Source organism: Dipodomys ordii, unplaced genomic scaffold, assembly GCF_000151885.1.
Source record: "Dipodomys ordii isolate 6190 unplaced genomic scaffold, Dord_2.0 Scaffold19, whole genome shotgun sequence".
Taxonomy (NCBI): domain Eukaryota; kingdom Metazoa; phylum Chordata; class Mammalia; order Rodentia; family Heteromyidae; genus Dipodomys; species Dipodomys ordii.
The window spans coordinates 15,706,890-15,726,664 of record NW_012267235.1 but is presented as its reverse complement, the minus strand read 5'-3'; the positions used below and the strand labels follow the sequence as shown (position 1 = coordinate 15,726,664).

General features: G+C 40.7%; 1 protein-coding gene across 1 annotated transcript in view; it reads right to left on the bottom strand.

The window, feature by feature from the left end:
- Zzef1 (zinc finger, ZZ-type with EF-hand domain 1) overlaps positions 1-19,775 on the bottom strand; it is a gene marked incomplete at its 5' end in the record, with an annotated part of 158,010 nt that overhangs the window by 82,835 nt on the left and 55,400 nt on the right. The window contains 7 exon segments of the mRNA XM_013013155.1: positions 4,477-4,591; positions 5,675-5,745; positions 7,818-7,951; positions 8,850-9,019; positions 10,386-10,486; positions 11,700-11,912; positions 14,152-14,263. Coding sequence (XP_012868609.1) covers positions 4,477-4,591; positions 5,675-5,745; positions 7,818-7,951; positions 8,850-9,019; positions 10,386-10,486; positions 11,700-11,912; positions 14,152-14,263 — 916 coding nt within the window.

Below are 19,775 nucleotides of genomic sequence, written 5' to 3'. Positions count from 1 at the left end.
CCCATTCCATTGTTCATCTCTTTTTTGTAATGAATCTTCTATCTCTGGGCCCTTCTCCTGAGTCTTCAATCAAATCTTTCGATAGCAGGGTTGAGGGAGAATTGAAAAGAAGGTGAGTCTGATCAAGGTATTGCATGAGTTTTGTTTTGTTTTTGTCAGTCGGGGGGCCTGCACTCTGGGCCTGGGCACTGTCCCTCAGCTCTTCAGCTGTAGACTAGTGCTCTACTGCTTGAGCCACAGCACCACTTCTGGCTTTTTCTGCTTATGTGGTGCTGAGGAATCAAACCCAGGGTCTCATGCATGCAAGGCAAGCACTCTACCACTGAGCCACCTTCCCAGTCCCTACATTGTATGAGTATATGGACATGTCAAAATAAAACTACCCTGTACAACAAATTGATAATAAAATATAGAAAAAATAAAGATAATCCATTATTGAAGGACAACAATAGGAAAATCACATTTTCTAGCAATTTATTTGAAAATGAAAATATAAATTCAAACATCAAAAATTGTTATGCTACAGTCATGTGACCTCTTTACTAGGCTTAAACAACAATAACAACAACAAAAACAGAATTGCTAGTGATATCACTGATATTGTGTGACTGGGGGCAGTGATCTCACTAAATGTTAGCTCTTCATTTTTGGAAAAGTATGTCTAATTTCAGGCTAAAGACCAATGTCAAGCTAATTGATGAACCAGGAGCTACATATTGTTTTAAATGGTAAAAATATATCACTAAAAAGAACAGAAGCCTTTATTTGTTCTTTTTGTGCCAGTGCTAGAGCGTGAGCTAAAGACCTGAGTGCTGTCCCTCAGCTTTTTTTGCTTGAGGCTACTACTGCTCTACTACTTGAACCAGAGCTCTACTTCTGGCTTTTCTGGGGGGTAGGGGGAGAAGAGGTGGTTAATTGGAGATAAAAAAAAAATTTATATTCTTTCCTGCCCAGACTGGCTTGGATCTCAGCTATCTGATTAGCTGTAATCTAGCACCTGGCAAAACCTTTAATTTTTTTTTTAAATTTTAATTTTTGCCAGTCCTGGGGCTTGAACTCAGGGCCTGGGCGCTGTCCCAGAGCTTCTTTTGCTCATGGCTAGCACTCTACCACTTGAGCCACAGTGCCATTTCTGGCTTTTTCTATATATGTGGTAATGAGGAATCAAATCCCGGCTTCATGGATGCTAGGAATCTAACTGAGGGCCTCATGCATGCAAGGCACGCACTCTACCACCACAAAGCCACATTCCCAGCCCAACCTTTAATTTTTAAAAGTGTAATTTACAAAGGATTGAAATTGGACCACTGTGTGGAATCTCTATATAAGGAAGTTGTTTTTATAAAAAATAATATTTTAAGTTAGGAGAATTGACTAAATGACTATAGAATTTAGAATTTGTAAATGGAAGAAGTAGCCTTGTAGCTTATAATCTTCCTACCACTGAAAATGCTTAGAGATGTCTGTTGAAGATGAATATGTATACTAATGAGCCCAATACTTTAGAAATGACCATTCAATTTATGTCTGATTTTTTTGTGTGCCTGAAAAAAAATTGTGCCTGTATATTGGAAGAGAAGATGGGATTTTCCCACTTTCGTATTTTATTTTAAAAACCTACTTGAAAATAATTCATGATCCTTCTGTGACTCTTTGTCATCTTTGTTCTTTGTTCTTTCTTTGAAGGGGCATCTAACCTCCAGAGAGAAATTCTGGCACATAAGAATTATGAAGTTGGAGCTGGGAAGGTGGCTCAGTGGTAGAGTGCTTGCCTTGCATGCATGAGGCCCTCAGTTAGATTCCTCAGCACCACATAAGCAGAAAAAGCCAGAAGTGGGGCTGAGGCTCAAGTGGTAGAGCGCTATAGCTGAAGAGCTGAGGGACAGCACCCAGGCCCAGAGTTCAGGCCCTACAAACAACATTAAAAAAAAAAATTATGAAGTAGCCGGGTGTCAGTGGCTCAGGCCTATAATCCTAGATACTCAGGAGGCTGAGATCTGAGGATCATGTTTCAAAGCCAGCCCAGGCAGGAAAGGCTATGAGACACTTATCTCCAATAAACCACCAGAAAACTGGAAATGGCACTGTGGCTCACATGGTAGAGTGCTAGCCTTGAGTTGAAGAGCTGAGGGACAGCGCCCAGGCCCAGAGTTCAAGCCCCACAACCAACAAAAAAACAAAACAAAAAACAAAATAAAAAACTATGAAATATGCTAATATGAGCACTGTCTGTAATTAATTCCTCTAAACTAGAATCAACCCATATACCTCTCCAAATAAAACAGATAATTATGGTATGTCCTAAAGAGACTATTGTGGTACAAATGACAACACATGAATGAACCTCAAAAACATTGTTAAGCAAAACAAATATTTCACAGAAGATTGTATGCTATCAAGGTAAAAAAAAAAACCAGGCAATAACAACACATTGTACAGGGATGACTAGAAAGAAAAACAAGGGGGCTGGGAAGGTGGCTCAGTGGTAGAGCGCTTGCCTTGCATGCATGAGGCCCTGGATTCGATTCCTCAGCACCACATACGCAAAAAAAGCCAGAAGTGGGGCTGAGGCTCAAATGGTAGAGCGCTAGCTGAAGAGCTGAGGGACAGCGCCCAGGCCCAGAGTTCAGGCCCCACGACTGGAGCCCCCCCCCCAAAAAAAACCAAGGAACCTGTGAACACACACTTAAAAATTATACTACAGAGAGAGTTGTTTTCACTCATTGTCCATCCATATCTATTCTTTTATCTGTGAACCACATTTTGAAATGGTCCCTTCATGCTGTGGTTTTGGTTTTCCTTCAATCCCATTCTACTGTCTCTATTGGATCACTTCCCAGTTACCTCCTGTAGAGCAAAGCCTCTTCACTGAACCTCAGACTCTGCAAACTATGGCCCTCTTTAAGCTCTTTCTCTTTTCTCTGCCAGAATTTCTTCCTGATACTCCTTCCTACTGTCCTGGCTACCTTCTTTGTAGATTTCCTCAAGATGCCCATGAGTAATGTGAGGCAGTCCCCAATCATGACTTCCTGTTCGTTACTGGTTACAAATCTTTAGCCACAATTTTCTATCTTGAGAGTGCAACTAGGTCTTACCACCTGAAGGCCACTAAAACCATGAATACCACATGTTCAGAATCTACCCATTATCATCCCCTTTTTAGTCACCTGTTCCTTCCCATTTCATCACAGGCCCACTCCATTTGAAATGTCCCTAACTTCCTCTTTGCTTGTTTAAGCCTATTCACAGTCCTGCCCTGAGCTCAGAACTTCTTTTCCAAAATGCCTTTCCCTCTCCCTAGACCTGTGCTCATCCTTTGACAGCCTGATGTATGGTCAAAACTATCTAATCACACATTTGTTTGGGCTCCTCTATCATTGTATCCTCTGTACCTGATGTGAGGCCTCACACACAACAGGCATTGGGTAGACATTGTTGAACTAACAGGCATGAGAAAAATCTCAGGTCAGGTGTACTTTAGCCATTTTTACTTTTTTTTCTCCTAATGTAACTCTGTCTATCTCCCTCCCTATAACCATAAATGCTTGCTTTTACAAGAAGATAATTCAGTGGCTGCAATAATCTCTTGCCTAGAAGGTTTAATGGTATATGCAATTTCCTCTGTATCACAGATGAGAGAAAGGGAAGAAAGGACAAGTACTTGATGTCCCAGTGGTACGGGATTATGGGAAATTAATTCTCTTGGACAGTTAGTGGGATTTCAGAGTTGAATGACCCAGTTGAAGAGCCAGGTTTCAGTGGTGTTCCAGCATCTTGAGCTCCTGCTTCTATCAACTTGTAAGAACCCTGAAGTTTTCTCCCAGTGGCTTTGACTGAGAATGGTAAGAGCTTGAAGAGGTTTTTAGAGGTTGAAGAATATGCAGGATTGAGATGTGCTACAAGAGAAAGAGAAAGTATAGAAAATGGCAGAAATAACAATGGAGATTAGAATGATCCATGGTGCACTGGAAAGACAGCACATATCAATGATCTTGTGAGAATTTTAAGGAAGACTCAGAGATGGGCAGAATAGTCTGGACATATGAGAGAAAACTGATGTAATGGCAAAAACAATTCTAAAAAAAGTTAAAACTGTAGCCAGGTATGGTAGCTCATGCTATAATCGCAGCTGTAATTCAAGGAACACCCAGAAAAAAGTTCACTACATCTTACCTTAAACGATAGCTTGGGGTGTACCTCTTGCCACTATAGTTACTTGGGAGACCAGGACCAGGAGGATCTCAGTCCAGACCATGCAAAAACTGAGACACTATCCTCAAAATGACAGGAGTAAAAAGGGCTAGGAGGCACAGCTCAGGTGGTAGAGCACTTGCTTAGCAGGCATGAGGCAAGTGAATTCAAACCCAGTACCATCAACCCCACCCACACTCCAAAAAAAAATCCCCACAGTGACTGTCTTATTACATACTCTTAAAGAAGCATGAGGTAAAGAATGGAGAAGAAAACAGCAGGTACCTCTCGAGCAGCCACAGAAAGGAGGGTATTCATGACAGCTAGGACTTCACCAATGTTCATGCCAGCAAGGTCACTTTTCTCAGGTAAAAGTAGAAGGCCACCTGGGTCTTTATCACTGAAAGGACACAAACTCATTACACCTGTTTGTAGGAAGGGGCTTTTCCTGGTCAGGTTCCAATAAAGAACCCAGAGAGATGTCAGCATCAGTTCTATGAAATAGAGGGATTTGGGTCAGAAAGACAAATGGTAGTTACAACTAGGAGTATGCCACTGTCTGTCTATATGCCTTCCAAAAGCACAGGCACATAAATTACCTTGATATCAGTGTTAAATATATCTTATATCATGACTGGTAACTCAACAATCCAGGCTAACGATCCCTGTATCTTCAAATGTTCTTCATGCAACACCTCCAGGACCTATCATCATCTTCGTTAACTGATTCTGAAAGCATTTTATACAAATAGCCCTAAATCTGGCATCCAGACCAGATAGTCCGACTTGCAAGTTCCCTCCCTCCTTTAAGAGTCTGTGCCTCCATTAAGGAACTCTACAGTCCCATCGGCTTCTCTGATGGGACTGTAAGTCTCCATATACTCTCTTCCTAGAATGTTTCTTTCTACACATTACTTCTCTGTGCTTTTTCAGTTGTTGTAATGTAGGACTGAGGACCCCAAACTCCTTTGGTTTTAGTTTTTGATTTTGATATTTAATTAGAGACTGAAGTTCTCAAGAAATCCTCACTAAGGCTGGGAAGGTGGCTCAGTGGTAGAGCGCTTGCCTTGCATGCATGAGGCCTTGGGTTTGATTCCTCAGCACCACATAAGCAAAAAAGAAAAAAGCCAGAAGTGGTGCTCTGGCTCAAGTGGTAGAGTACTAGCCTTGAGCTGAAGAGCTGAGGGACAGCGCCTAGGCCCAGAGTTCAGGCCCCACAACCGGACCCCCCCCCCTCAAAAAAAGAAGTCCTCACTGGGTTCAATACTACTACCTTGTCTTATAAGGGACTTGGATTAAGGTCTTGACAGGATTATCAGTCTATCACTATTTTAGTCATTCTCATGCCTAGTAGGAACTCAAGAAACTCTCTAAATTCTGGGTAGGAGAAGCACTACTCCAAAAGCACAGAAGGAAGGGCTAGTTAAAGAAAAATAACTACAGAGGTTAGAATTATTCAATAATCAAGGAGAATCAAACTTACCTAAAGTATGTGCACAGTGAATGGAATGTGAGCTGCAGGGACTGCTTATGTTCTTGCTCAGTAATATTCTTCTAGAAAGCCAGAAAAAGGACATTCAGAAAATCTACTTCATGACACTCCACAGACATATGGTACCATGAAATAACATCATGTACTTGTCCCAAGTATGAGGAGAGCAGATTAAGCAGACCACCTTGTGGCAGTGAACTAAACCTCCGTCCAGTATCAGGAGAGGGCAGAACCTACTACGTAAACAAAAGCTGGCAGGTAAGTTTGGTTTATGCCCAAAGGTAATTTCTGCAAGTTTTCCTTTTGGAAGGTTTGACCCAATAGTTGAAGATGCTGACTTCTAAAAGATATACACTATCAGAGGAAGAGACAAAGGCAGGGATAGAGTATGTTTTTTTGTGAGCTTTCTGTTGTTTAAACACTGTTAGAGCTTTCCCTTTATCTTGTAGATTTACAGACTATGCTTACAATCATAGGAATCAGGCCTCCAGACAGGGCTATTGAGTTATTTTGGGGGAAGCTTACTGTTTGAAAATAAATGTACTGAATAGTTAATGCTGTGCAAGGCATTTGATGGAGGGTTCAAGAAGACCCAACATGAAGGCTGGGAAGGTGGCTCAGTGGTAGTAGAGTGCTTGCCTTGTATGCATGAGGCCCTAGATTCAATTCTTCAGCACCACATACACAGAAAAAGCCAGAAATGGGTGCTGTGGCTCAAGTGGTAGACCTCTAGCCTTGAGCTGAAGAGCTGAGAAACAGAGCCCAGGCCAGAGTTCAGGTCCCACGACCAACAAAAGAAAAAAAAAAGAAGACCCAAGATGACAGAGACAGTGAGGGAGACAGGGGCGGGGGTCACATAAACATAAGGATGCTGGACAAAGAACAGCTTAGTCAGGTAAAATATTAGCAAAGTTCAATTCATTAGCATAAGAAGAAAACAAAAATCCTCACCACTGCTTTCTGAAGGGCTGATAAAAACAAATGACCCAGGGCTGATCTACTAACAGTCACTAGTATTATGCAGGAAGCCATGTGCCCTCTACTTTTTTGTGTAGGATGAAATAAAAATTATTCAATTAGCTACTGGTAAATGCAAAGAATTGGGACAATATTCTATTTGCTAACAGAGTGCTTTTAAATACTTAAAGCACCCTTGTACTCCAGTACTTAGTCTGAGTAACATGACAGTATCTAAAAACTGAGCAATAAAAAAACTGGAGAAACAAAACTTGGTAATATTGTTTTACAGGTATATTTTGAAGTACTGATGAATAAAATGGTCATATACTTACTTCAAAATAATACTGGGTAGGAGGGAGAAGAGTAGGTGGGGTATATTATAAATGAAACAAGATAAGCTTATCATTATTGAAGGTAAGTAATGAGTACACTTGGGGGTGAGACAACTATCTACTTTACTTTTTTTTTTGTCAGTCATGAGGCCCGAACTCTGGGCCTGGGCGCTGTCCCTCAGCTCTTCAACTCAAGGCTAGCACTCTACCACTTGAGCCACAGTGCCACTTCTGGCTTTTTCTGCTTATGTGGTGCTAAGGAATTGAACCCAGGGCCTCATGCATGCAAGGAAAGCACTCTACCACTGAGCCACCCAGTCTGCCCCCTCTTTCTTTTTTGTGTCATGGGGCTTGAACTCTGGGCCTGGGCACTGTCCCTCTACTCTTCAGCTCAAGGTTAGTGCTCTACCACTTGAGCCACAGTGCCACTTTCAATTTTCTGGTGGTTTATTGGAGATAAAAGTCTCATGGCCTTTCCTGCCTAGGCTGGCTTTGAACTGCAATCCTCAGATCTCAACCTCCTGAGTAGCTAGTATTACAGGAGTGAACAGCCAGCACCTGGCCAACTTATGTATTTGTTTAAAATTTTCTCATAATTTGGTTGTAACCAAGTCATAAAGCTGGAGACTAAACTGTGACTTGTGAGACAAAAGCTTATACAATACAGATTAGAAATGAGCATAGGGTCATGTCCTTTGATATCTATTTTGCACAAAGGCTTTAGAAATCTATCAACAAACATTTGGGAAACTCAAACTGAAATATTCAGAACATATAAAAAGTAACAAATCTCATCCTAATTGACTTCAGCGAAAGAATCCACACCTACAGTAAATAATTACCATCATAGTGAAGAGATGGTTCCGGCGGGTCTGTCGATCAGGAAAGAATATGGCAGCCCCATTGAGAAGGGTTTTCTTAACTTCTTGCTTTAGAATCTCCACAAGTACTGAGTCTCCATCTACCTTATCTACCACTAATAAAAAAGAACAATGAAATCAACTGTCATAAATTCTGTCAATGTTCATCCACTAAACCATCCTACAGACACACTAGTATTTTGTAGTTAATGCCAGAGCAAAGAAACATCTTTGCATAGGTTAGGGGTTTTTTGTTTAAATTAGTAAAAGTACTTTATTCTCCTCTTGTATTTGCTCTATACTTTGCTTTACAAAGTTATGAAGTTCACAGCTTTATACCAAAATGTAAGAAGACTAAATTACTTTTATCTTCTTTTGAGACACAATTTGGCAAAGCCTTTAAAAATAACTTCAAATCTGGGTGCTGGTGACTCACACTGGTAATTCTAGCTACTCATGAGGCTAATATCTGAGGATCATAGTTTGGAGCAAGCCCAAGTAGGAAAATCTGTGAGACTCTTTCTTTATAATTAACCACTTAAAAGCCAGAAGTGGAGCTGTGGCTTAAATGGTAGGATGCAAGTCTTTAGAGAAAAAGCTAAGGGACAGTTCCTAGGCTCTGAGTTCAAGTCCCAGCACCAGCACAGTAATAATAACAATGTCAGATAGTAACATGAATTTTGTCCTAGTTTATCTTTACAATCTCCCCCCCTTAATCTTTTAGCTTCAACCCATTGCCTTGACTAAAACTGAGACTCAACAGTGTAATGGTGATTATTCTCAATATGATATAGCTGTACATCTGAAACTAGAAGTCAATTGATGAAAGAATAAATATGGACACAAAATAGTAATTCCAACGGATATCAAAAGCAATACTTATTTTTCACAATAGTGATCCCTTATTGGCTTGCATCATCACAGAACCCCTCTGCAGGCCCACCCACAATCCTCTACAGCAAGAGGTTTGTGGCACTGGCAGAGGGTTGTGTTCAAGGCATACCCAGTCCCTACCATCACATAAGTGTGTATAGAGCTCCTTGGCAGCCTGTACTCTCTCCGGATGCTGAGCTGGAGGCTTCCCCTCCTCAGAGGCAGTAGGCACATCTCCCTGCAGCACTGAAAAGCAACTCTGCAGAAGCTGCAGTAGCAGGGTTTGGGCACAGATGCACTCTTCTCTTGGGCTGCAGAAGGACAAAGAATATCAGAGTGGGGGGCAAGTTGCTTTCACATTCCAAGCCACACAGCTATTTACAAAGGACTCTCCTTTCAGTGAAAGGGATGTCAAATGAGAGGAAGTAAGGTAGAACAGAAAGAACAATGCAATAAGTGTCTGACAATACAGACTAATCTGATTCTGTAAACTGTGGGGAAAGAAATTTAATGCTCACAAGCAGAAAAGGTCAGATAAGTTGATGTTAGGGGAATGAACCCCAAGATAAGTATTCAAATTTTTTTTTTATTTCATGCAATTGTTTCTAACATATATTTATAAGATGATTTCTATGTTGCTTTGTATGCCCCTCCCCCACGGTATAACCCCTGCTTCACTGTATTTGATGTTGGTATAATTTGTGGAGGGGAAGGGCAAAAACAAATCGTTTAACTAGGGATACAGGTGGACCCATTGCAACAATGAGATGTACAAGTCGTTATGTCGAAAAACAAACTTTACAACTTTGGTGGGGTGGGGGGAGGATCAGGTGGGGAGTGGTGGGGAGAGTATGGGAAGGGATGGGAAGGGGAAACAAAGAGGAGGCAACAATGCTTGTTGCCTTGTACTTGTTATTTTGCCCATGTAATTGTAACTCCTCTGTACAGTATTCTCACAATAAAAAAATAATAAAAATAAAAAGAAATTTAATGCTCAGCATGCTTCATCATCTGTGAAGTGACACTTGAAAAGCATCCTTTATCTGAACTTCTGGGGACCATGATATAAGATTTTCAAATCTGGGACTTTTTCTGATGTAGGGATATTTATAAATACCTACTGAGCTCTATTGGGGATAGAACCCAAGTCTAAATGTGGATGAATTCCACATTTCACATACACCATATATACATATTCTGATATTAACTAGGTATAATTTTCTTTTTTGTGGTGCTGGGGATTACATCCAAGACCTTGTGGCTGCTAAGCAAACCCCCAGGCATACAATAATTTTAGTATATCAGAAGTGTGCCTGATTCATAGTATGAAGTCAGACATGAAATTTTCTAATTGTGGCATGTAAAAAGTTTCAGATTTTGGATCATTTCAGATGTGGCATTTGGGAGTTAGGAATGCTCAACCTGTATCACTATAATACTTGGCCTGCTTGTCCCAAAAGTTGTAAGGATAATCAAATAACAAAATATTGGTAAAAATACTTCCTAAATATTTATGTAAAGTATTATTTTAGCAATAATCAAGTATTTCATATAAGAACAATAAATACTAGTACAAAGTAAAAACAATTTAGAAGAAAAAAAGACTATTTAGAATAGCACAATTTGATATTTGTAGTTTTGTTTATAACTATCACCTCATAATTAATTCTAACCTACCTTTGTTTTAGTTTACTGTAAAACTTCCAGAAGATCTGTAAATCAAGACCCGTGAAGTCCAGAAAAGATTTATATTTTAAGCCACTTTTTTTTTGTTGCACCTAAAAAAAGTACAGAGACCAGAAAAAGTTAAACTGAAAATTTTAAAGAAATATTATAATGACTCATTTACTTGTTATTGATAAGGAGTAGGGTGGGTTCTACCCAGTGAAATTTCCACACTACAGACATAACTAGTTACTAAAAAGTGTATAAAAATTTGCTTTAGGGCTGGGAAGGTGGCTCAGTGGTAGAGTGCTTGCCTTGCATGCATGAGGCCCTGGGTTTGAGTCTTCAGCACCACATAAGCAGAAAAAGCCGGAAATGGTGCAATGGCTCTAGTGGTAGCGCGCTATCCTTGAGCTGAAGGACAGTGCCCAGGCCTAGAGTTCAGGCCCCATGACCAGCAAAAAAAAAAAGCTTTAGTGTAATAAATTTCTCTACAGTGTGTATGTAAAAATACACATACATACACTAATAAGCACTGCTAACACATATATGACCCACAAAGACTCCCTGAGTTCACAACATGGCACTTGGAACATAAATCAACCAACTGGTGATAATAACCAGGACTATATTTCAGTATGATTAACCCTTCCTTGCAAGTGAGCTGAACTGTTATAAGTCAGGTGCTACTCCTAGGGCCTTTCCCCCTTTTCTGCTGTGTTAGAAGCTCTTGAAAAACAAAGATCTAAGAGATCATACGTACATTGAGTAACTAGCCTTATAATGTGCCTTGAGTAAAGGAATGTCAAGGGTAGATACTGCTGTATAGACACAAAGGCTTTACTGAATTCTAACACTCTATGGTGATGGCTGTAAGCTTTTTCTTTTAAGTGAATTGTCAGAGTGTTTTATTAGAGACTATAAGTTAGCATCAAAAACAAAAATCTTGACATTTTAGTTCTTTTAGCAAAGAAAGTTCACTGAGACTTCATTATACTTTTCCTAAGATTTGAAGAAGATCTAAATCCTATGAAATCATTTGAAGAAGATCTAAATCCTATGAAATCATTTGGAGCAAGTATGGCTGGGATCTTTATCATATGCCAGTAGCTCTACTCCTGAAGATCTTACAACAATGTGTCACTTAAGGCCATAAGTGTCCACTACTTTCCTTGGCCTTGCAATTTCATCACATACCATGATGGTTGTTCTGCTCATTCATATTGCTTTGGCTTCAGTAAAGTCAAGTTTTACTGGCTTGTGTTCACTTAACAATGTCATTTGTTTTTCCTAGAAGAAGCAGTCTAACAACTGAGGAAACGCTACCAGGTCATGAGCAAGCTGTTGGATGAACTGCAGGGTCCTGAGGAGCAGGGTGGCACCACAAGCACTCTCTGTATCCTTCTTGCAGTGGGCACAGAGGATACTTTGCTCTGCTTCTGCTCTTGCAGGCCGAAGGTACCCACTGATGCTCAAGCCTTGCACTCCCAAGCGCTCTGCTGATTCCTGACGGGTGCACAGGAACTTCACCATCAAATACTGGGGGATTAAAAAAAAAAGAGATCTCAAGAGGACTCAGAATCACTAAATATAATGTCGGGGTGAAGGAGACTTTCTGGGAAGATCTTCCTATGTTTGTAACTTAATAGGTATAACCATGCCCAAAATTGGAGTACAAAATATAAGTTCATTATATAAAACAAACAGGAAGAAAAATAATACACTGAATGAAGTCAGATCTTAGTAAAGATCCTAATAAGAGAAATGGCTCTTTTGAAGGCAAAACACAAGGTAAGAATAAAAAAATATGAAAGAGTAAAAAAGGCTTCTTCAGTATAGTAATTTTGAAACAAAAAACTGATATATAATGAAAATGACCAATGCCCTAAAGAATCACCTCAAAGCCCCCAACTGGCATATGTAACCCATAAGCTGGGACTTGAGGATGCACTCTTGTTTACACAAAGCAAAGGTCATTTCCAAAGCTCAACTTTATTTTTTAATTAACTTATTTATTATTTTTTATTTATTTTTGGCAGTACTGGGTTTGAACTGAGGCCTTATGTTTTCTACCCTTTGAAAACACCCCAACACAAAAATGGAGGGACATGGAATGAACAAATGCAGCAGTGGTACTCAGTAGAAACTATGTTGAAAATGAACTATACATACAACTTTTGGGTGGGTACAGAAGGGAAAAACTAGGAGAGAACCAAGGACTGTCCAAGAAGAAATGTACTCATTACCCATCTTATGAAATAGTAACCCTCCCTGCACATCACCTTTATAAAAACAACAAAAATGTTTTTAAAGTTTTAAATTTAGGTTTCATATATAGGTCATAATCCAATTTGAGCTGTGAATTATGAAGTATATAAGATCTGGGTCTAGATTTTCTTTCTTTTAATCTTTTGCATATGATTGTCCAGTTGCTCCAGCACATTTACTGAACACTGTCTCTTTTTTTCCAATAAATTATCTTTGCTCCTTTCTCAAGAAAGAAAAATACCTCAATCTTTTTTTGCTTCTATTTTTTATATTTTATAGTCTCATTTTTTGCCCAAGTTAGCCAATACCACAATCCACTTATTTACATATCTCACACAGCTAGGATGACAGGTATGCACTATGGTGCCCAGCTTTTTTTTTTTTAATTTTCTTTTACTGGCAAGATGATATACAGAGGGGCTTCAGTTTTATATATATAAGGTAATGAGTACATTTCTTGTTGAACATTTTTACCCCCTCCCCCATTTTTCTCCCACTTTCCCTCGGCCCCTACAATTCCCGGCCCAAGTCGTAAAGTTCATTTCTGACATACTGTCTTTTTAAAAATATATATATTTATTATAAAGATACTGTACAGAAGGGTTACAGTTATATGAGTAAGGTAGTGGGTACAATTCCTATCGAATTGTTACCCCCTCCTTTGTTTTTCCCCTACCATTCCTTCACTCCCCTGCATGGAATTGTAAAGTTCATCTTGTACATTGCATTGTTATAATGGGTCAACCTGTATCCCTATTTAAGCATTTTATTTTTTCCCTTCCCCTTCCCAAATTAGAAAAATGTATATACAGGATGCTTTTTATTGGTCAAGATGAGATCTTCTCAACTTTATTTTGCCTAGGCTGATCTTCATCTGTGATCCTTCAAATCTCAGCCTTCCCAAGTATCTAAGATTATACGCATGAGCCACTGTGACTAGTTAAAAGCCCAATTTTTGTGCAAATTGCTTTTTATGGAACAGTTCCTTCTTTAACAACTTTTCCAAATCTAGTATTCAACTGCATAAAAAGCCTTGAAGATAGTTCTTAACTCTCTTATTATTTAAGTCTCAGCCTCAGATTTATACTTGAAGTTAAGAAAAAATTAAGTGGCCAGATAGCTCTTTGACAGTCTCTTTCACTGCCAGGCAAACACATCTCTTGCACATATGCCTGTGTACTTGCTTCTCAGCCTAAGATGAACTTCTTCACACATCTCCACCAAGTCAAGGATGATGGCTTAACTTCTGGCCCTTTATTTCACACCATCTTTCCTAGTGCATTCAAGGCTGTTTTGAATCTTCTTCCTGTGGGTTCCAACTGCCCCTGTATATTCCTTTATCACAGCCATATTATGTCTGTGTCTCCCACTATACTAGGGACTCCTTGAGAATTGTTCCACCTCTGGGGTTCCATTTTGGCTTAGGGCTGGCCTAAAATTAGCACAGAGTATACACAATAAGAAGAGGGTAGGAGTAGAACATGCGAGTGTTGTGCTCACTAATGCTTACTTTGGCAACTCGGCACTGCTGCAGTTTGACATCTGTTTCATCCCTCTCTTCTTCTAGCTCAACCCAGCCAATAGGAACACCTTCTCCAAGGTCTTCAGATGAACAGCCAGCCCTGTGTACAGAATGACAATTAAAAGAATTTCCTGTTCCTAAGCTTCTCCAGAATCTAGCATGTAAAGCCACATTCATATAGGAGTTACCTCATATACAAAGCCTGTCACTTAAAAGTAGGACCAGGGATAGCGCCCACTCCCCACTGGGAATACATGAGGTAGTGGTCTGATAGAGGCCCTCCCAATTTGTAGCAAACTCATCTGTAAAATCAAAGTTAAGAAGAAAGGTTGCCTCTCTATACAGTGGCTTATCTGAAGAACCAGACTTAATGAGACTCTCATGAGAGAGGCATAATGACCACTATATCTCAAAAGAGCTATGGAAAGGAAGGCCCAGCTTCTCTGGCTCATTTTCCACACATCTGTCTGACTAATGCGTGACCAGTGTGGGGTCTGGACACTCACAAACAGCTGAAAGCAAAAGTCTGCGGGCTTTCAGACCCTGGAATTCCAATAAAGAAAATCTCACTCTTCATAGACCTTCATATTCTTTTTAGTTCTTAAGAAGTCCTTCTAAGCCAGGCACTGATGGCTTACACCTGTAATCCTAGGAGGCTGTGATTTGAGGACTGCAATTCAAAGCCAGTTCAAGAAGAAAGTCCATGAGATTCCTATCTCCAATTAACCACCAAAAAGCTGGAAAGAGAGCTGTAGCTCAAGTGGTAGGTTAGTAACCTTGAGCAAAAGCAGCTCAGGGACAGTGCCCAGACGTTGAGTTCATTGAGTTCAAGCTCTAAGACCAGCACCACCCCGCCCCCTCCAAAAAAAAAGTCCTTCTAGGAAAGTTTTCTACAATGGTGGGCCACTTTTTTTTTTTTTTTTCCTGTCAGCCATGGGCCTTAAACTCTGGGCCTGAACACTGTCCCTCAGCTCTTCAGCTCAAAGTTAGCACTCTACCACTTGAGCCACTGGGCCACTTCTGGTTTTCTGAGTGGTTTATTGGAGATAAGAGTCTCATGGACTTTCCTGACTGGGCTGGCTTTGAACTGTGATCCTCAGATCTCAGCTTCCTGAGTAGCTAGGATTACAGGCGTGAGCCACCGATGCCTGGCTGGGGCCACTTCTTTTTTAAAAAGTAGGTAGGTAGGGGCTGGGAAGGTGGCTTAGTGGTAGAGTGCTTGCCTTGCATGCATGAGGCCATGAGTTCAATTCCTCACCACCACATAAGCAGAAAAAGCCAGAAGTAGTGCTATGACTCAAGTGGTAGAGCGCTAGCCTTGAGCTGAAGAGCTCAGGGATAGCGCCCAGGCCCAGAGTTTAGGCCCCTCGACTGATAGAAAAGAAAAAAAAAAAAAAGTGGGTAGGTAAATGCTATTTCCTTTAAGCGACTAAATAACTAAAGAGCCGCATTAGGTAGTCCTTTCAAGTACAATTTTAAAAACTTAGTACTTAGCTTGTGACTTAGCCACCCAGTGAGCAGTACTGAGGTAGCTTGTATGGGTAGGACAAACAACCCAGGTGAATGTGGCTCAGTGGTACAGTGCTAGCCTTGAGCAAAAAGAAGTTCAGGGACAGTGCCCAGGACCTAAGTTTAAGCCCCAGAACTGGAAAAAACAAACCAACAAACAAAAAACAAAAACAAAACCAACCAAAAAAAACTCAGGCAACCACAGAAAGGAGGGGAAAAAAAGAATCCAAAGTATGTTTTATTAACAAAGAGGAAAATACATTCTCTCATTTCATAATACAGTTGACTCCATTGGAATAGGTAGACTCTGCTTAACCCAAAACTGTAAGTCTCATCTGCAATGCAAATTTAAGAGATTTTTTTTCAATTATTTTTAAAGGGCTGCAATACAGCTCAGTGGTAAGGTGCTTACGTACGAAATGCAAGGCCCTGGTTCAACCCGCTATTTAGCTCAGGCTGGCCTCAAACTCTCAATTCTCCTGTGCCTCTACCTCCCAAGTGTTGGGATTATAGTATCTGCCATCATACACAGCAACAAGCTTACACTCTGAGAGTCCTCAAGGAAACCTCTGCCATACAAAGAGCTGGAAAGATCTAAGAGAAGCAAGAAGCAACCTCACTGACTAATCTATACTGTATAGTAGGCAGGATACAAAGAGAGTTGAATAATAAACCTCTTAAAAATGCACAGCCAGTACACAACTGGCCCTGGACCATGTTGACCAGAGGGACACAACAAAAATGGGCAAGCAGATGCATGCACATTAACATGTGAATATCTTTTTTTTTGGGGGGGGGGTGCAGTCGTAAGGCCTGAACTCTGGGCCTGGGCACTGTCCCTCAGCTCTTCAGCTCAAGGCTAGTGCTCTACCACTTGAGCCACAGCAGCACTTCCAGCTTTTTTCTTTTTGCTTATGGGGTGCTAAGGAATCAAACCCAGGGCCTCATGTATGCAAGGCAAGCGCTCTACCACTGAGCCACCTTCCCAGCCCCTAACATGTGAATTTCTAAATGGAACTAGTGGTATACAGGCCAAATAAACCAGGATTTATAAGTAACAGGTTAGAACCAGCTAAAATCAATCATTAAGGGAAAAAAGCAAATAAGTCTATGTTTAGGTTGAAAAAACTAACCTTTATAGATTGAAAGACATTGTGTGACAGGTTTAAAAAATCCTGGCTGGGTAGTAGTGGCTCACACATGTAATCCTAGGTACTCAGTAGGCTGAGATCTAAGGATCACAGTTTGAAGTCAGCCCATGGAGGAAGGTCTATGAAACTCTTATCTCCAATATACTACCTAAAAACTAAAAGTGGAGCTGTGGCTCACAATGGTAAAGCACTAGCCTTGAACAGAAAAGCTCAGGCACAATGCCAAGGCCCTGAGTTCAAGCTCCATGAACAATAACAAAAAAAAAAACAAACAAACTCCAAAAAACAAAAAATCATCTTGGATAGACTGAAAGACACTGTGTGACAAAATCTTTTTAAGTCTTATGTTAGGCATATCTTTTGTTCCAATTCCTTTAGAGAACTGAAATTAAAACCACAGAGTAGAAACGAGATTTAGACTGCATTTTCTACTATTAAAGTGCTTTGATAGCGAGTTTGCCAGCACCAGCATTCTACAGAGGCTGAATGATAATTTGTCAGGGATGCTGCTTAAAAAAATTCAAGGTATGGGGCTGGGAAGGTGGCTCATGCATGCATGAGGCCCTGGGTTCAATTCCTTAGTACCACATAAGCAAAAAAAGAAAAAAGCCGGAAGTGGCGATGTGGCTCAAGTGATAGAGCACTAGCCTTGAGCTGAAGAGCTGAGGGACAGCGCCCAGGCCCAGAGTTCAGGCCCAGGACCGGACTCCCCCCTCAAAAAAAAAAATTCAAGGTAGGCACTGGTAGCTCACGTCTATAATCCTAGCTACTCAGAAGGCTGAGATCTGAGGATCAAAACCAGCCCGGGGCAAGAAAATCCATGAGACTCACCTAGCATGCATGAATCTCTGAGTTCTATTCCTCAGTACCACATAAACAGAAAAGGCCAGAAATGGTGCTGTGGCTTAAGCTGTAGAGTGCTAGCTTTGAGCAAAAGAAAAGAAGCTCAGGGACAGTGCCCAGGTCCTGAGTTCAAGCCCAGGATTGGCAAAAAAAAAAAAAAAAATTCAAGTAGAGGTACTTATACTAGATTGCTCCTAGAAGTGTGGCCCATTAATGGGCAGCATCAGAATCATCTGGGAACTTGTTAGAAATGAAGTCTTAGCCAGGCATGGTGATTTGTTCACACCTGTAATCCTAGGACTTGGAGGATGAAGTAGCAGAGGTGTGAGTTTGAGGCCAACCTTGACTACTAGTGAGATCTTAGCTTCCAAAAAGTCTCAGAGCCTACCCAGAGCTCTGAACCAGATCCTGCACTTTCAGAAAACCTCTTGGTAATATAAATGCACATTAAAGTGCAAGCAGTACCATACTGGATGATATTTCATGAATTCTATTAAATCCAACACTTGTCACTTATAAAATGCAGTACCACAAATGGAGTCTAGATCCTGCTCCATGAGTTTTGAAAGTAAGTTAGCAGCAGGTGGGGAAGGAGTTAGGGAAGGGGCAATATCCTTCAAGGGATCACCAATGACGTCTATGGCTATATCCAACAGACCTACTTGTTATCTTGCTGACTATGTTACACTGGAAAGCACAGCCATTCCCTGATTCTTTTTCCTTGGCTTCTTGGATATACAGCTCTGGCTTTTCCACTACTTCTCCGGGTAAGTTTTTCTCTGTTGGTCCTTAAATCTTGGTGTTGCAACACAATGACTTAAGTTATCATCTCTTCCCAGTCCATGCATTCTTATAGGGTCTTTCTAGGTAACCCAGGCTGGCAAAGTGCTAGGATTACAGTTATATACTACTATGCCTGACAATTTGAAGTACAACTTTAATTATTATGTCTATCTCTGAAGAATAAGTTTCTCCTCCACGCTCCTGCTCCTGACTTATTTGTCCATCTGACACACCTAGACACCACAAAGGTCCCCTAGAATGTCAAACTCAGCAGGACCATTATTGAGTTCATTAGCTACCCTACAAACCTCCTTCTCCTCCGAGCGTTTTCTCTCCTGGAGAAAGGTGCTAAGTCTTCCATCTGCTCAAGCTAAAACCCCAGATTCAGTACCTTCTTCCCTCTCCTGTGATCAGTCAGCCTCTCAGGCTTGCAGTTTCAACTTCTAGGAGCCACCTCACTTATATACTGTACCTCTGATTTCCTGAGCCTGTCAGCCTCCTCTTATGCCCCATACTTGCTCTCTTTCATCCATGCTGCCACACCACAAGCCACAGTAGCTCCTCTAAAGCATACGGTTCATCTCCTCATTCCATCTCTCAAAGCTCTTCTACAACCTGCTCTACCCACCCTCCTGCTTGCTCTCCTCCCAATCATACTTTGCTTTAAGGATAAAGTCAAAGATCCAAAACAAACCTTCACTGTCTTGGCCTTTCCCAGCTCTCCAACTCTGTCTCTTGCTACTCTTCCTCCATAATATATCTCAGTCATATTTGGCACAGCTACCAGCTCCTTTAGTGGGTCCTTAGGCCAGGTCTTCTCTTTGCTCAATCACTCTTCCTCTAACTCATCATTCATGATTTCCTTGATCAATTGAGGCTCTCTGCTCCCAGCACCCTCCTACATAGCACTCCTTAGGTGACTGACTCTTAGGCTTGGTGTCTGCTCCTGCACTACCCAAAAAACTCTCTACAGTAGGGCTGTGCCACCTTCCTTACTGTTGTATCTTGTTTAATCATAGGTGATTCATAAATATTTTCAATAAAAGCAGAGGGAGCAGAGGTGGGGTAAATTTTCCAGGGGCAGGTAAAATTGAAGACCTCAGGTTTCCCTGATACAAGCATACATTATTCCTCAACTATTATGAAGATGGTACCTGTGGTGAAAGGGTTTGAATAAGCTATGAATAAATTTTACTGTAGTCATCTTTGCACATATTACTAGAAGTAATGGATGCTATGGCCACTGAAGTAAGATAGTGACATTATTTTTATAAAGACAAGAAAGCACAGCTCAATAATAAGAGAACAGACACTTCATTGTGTGTG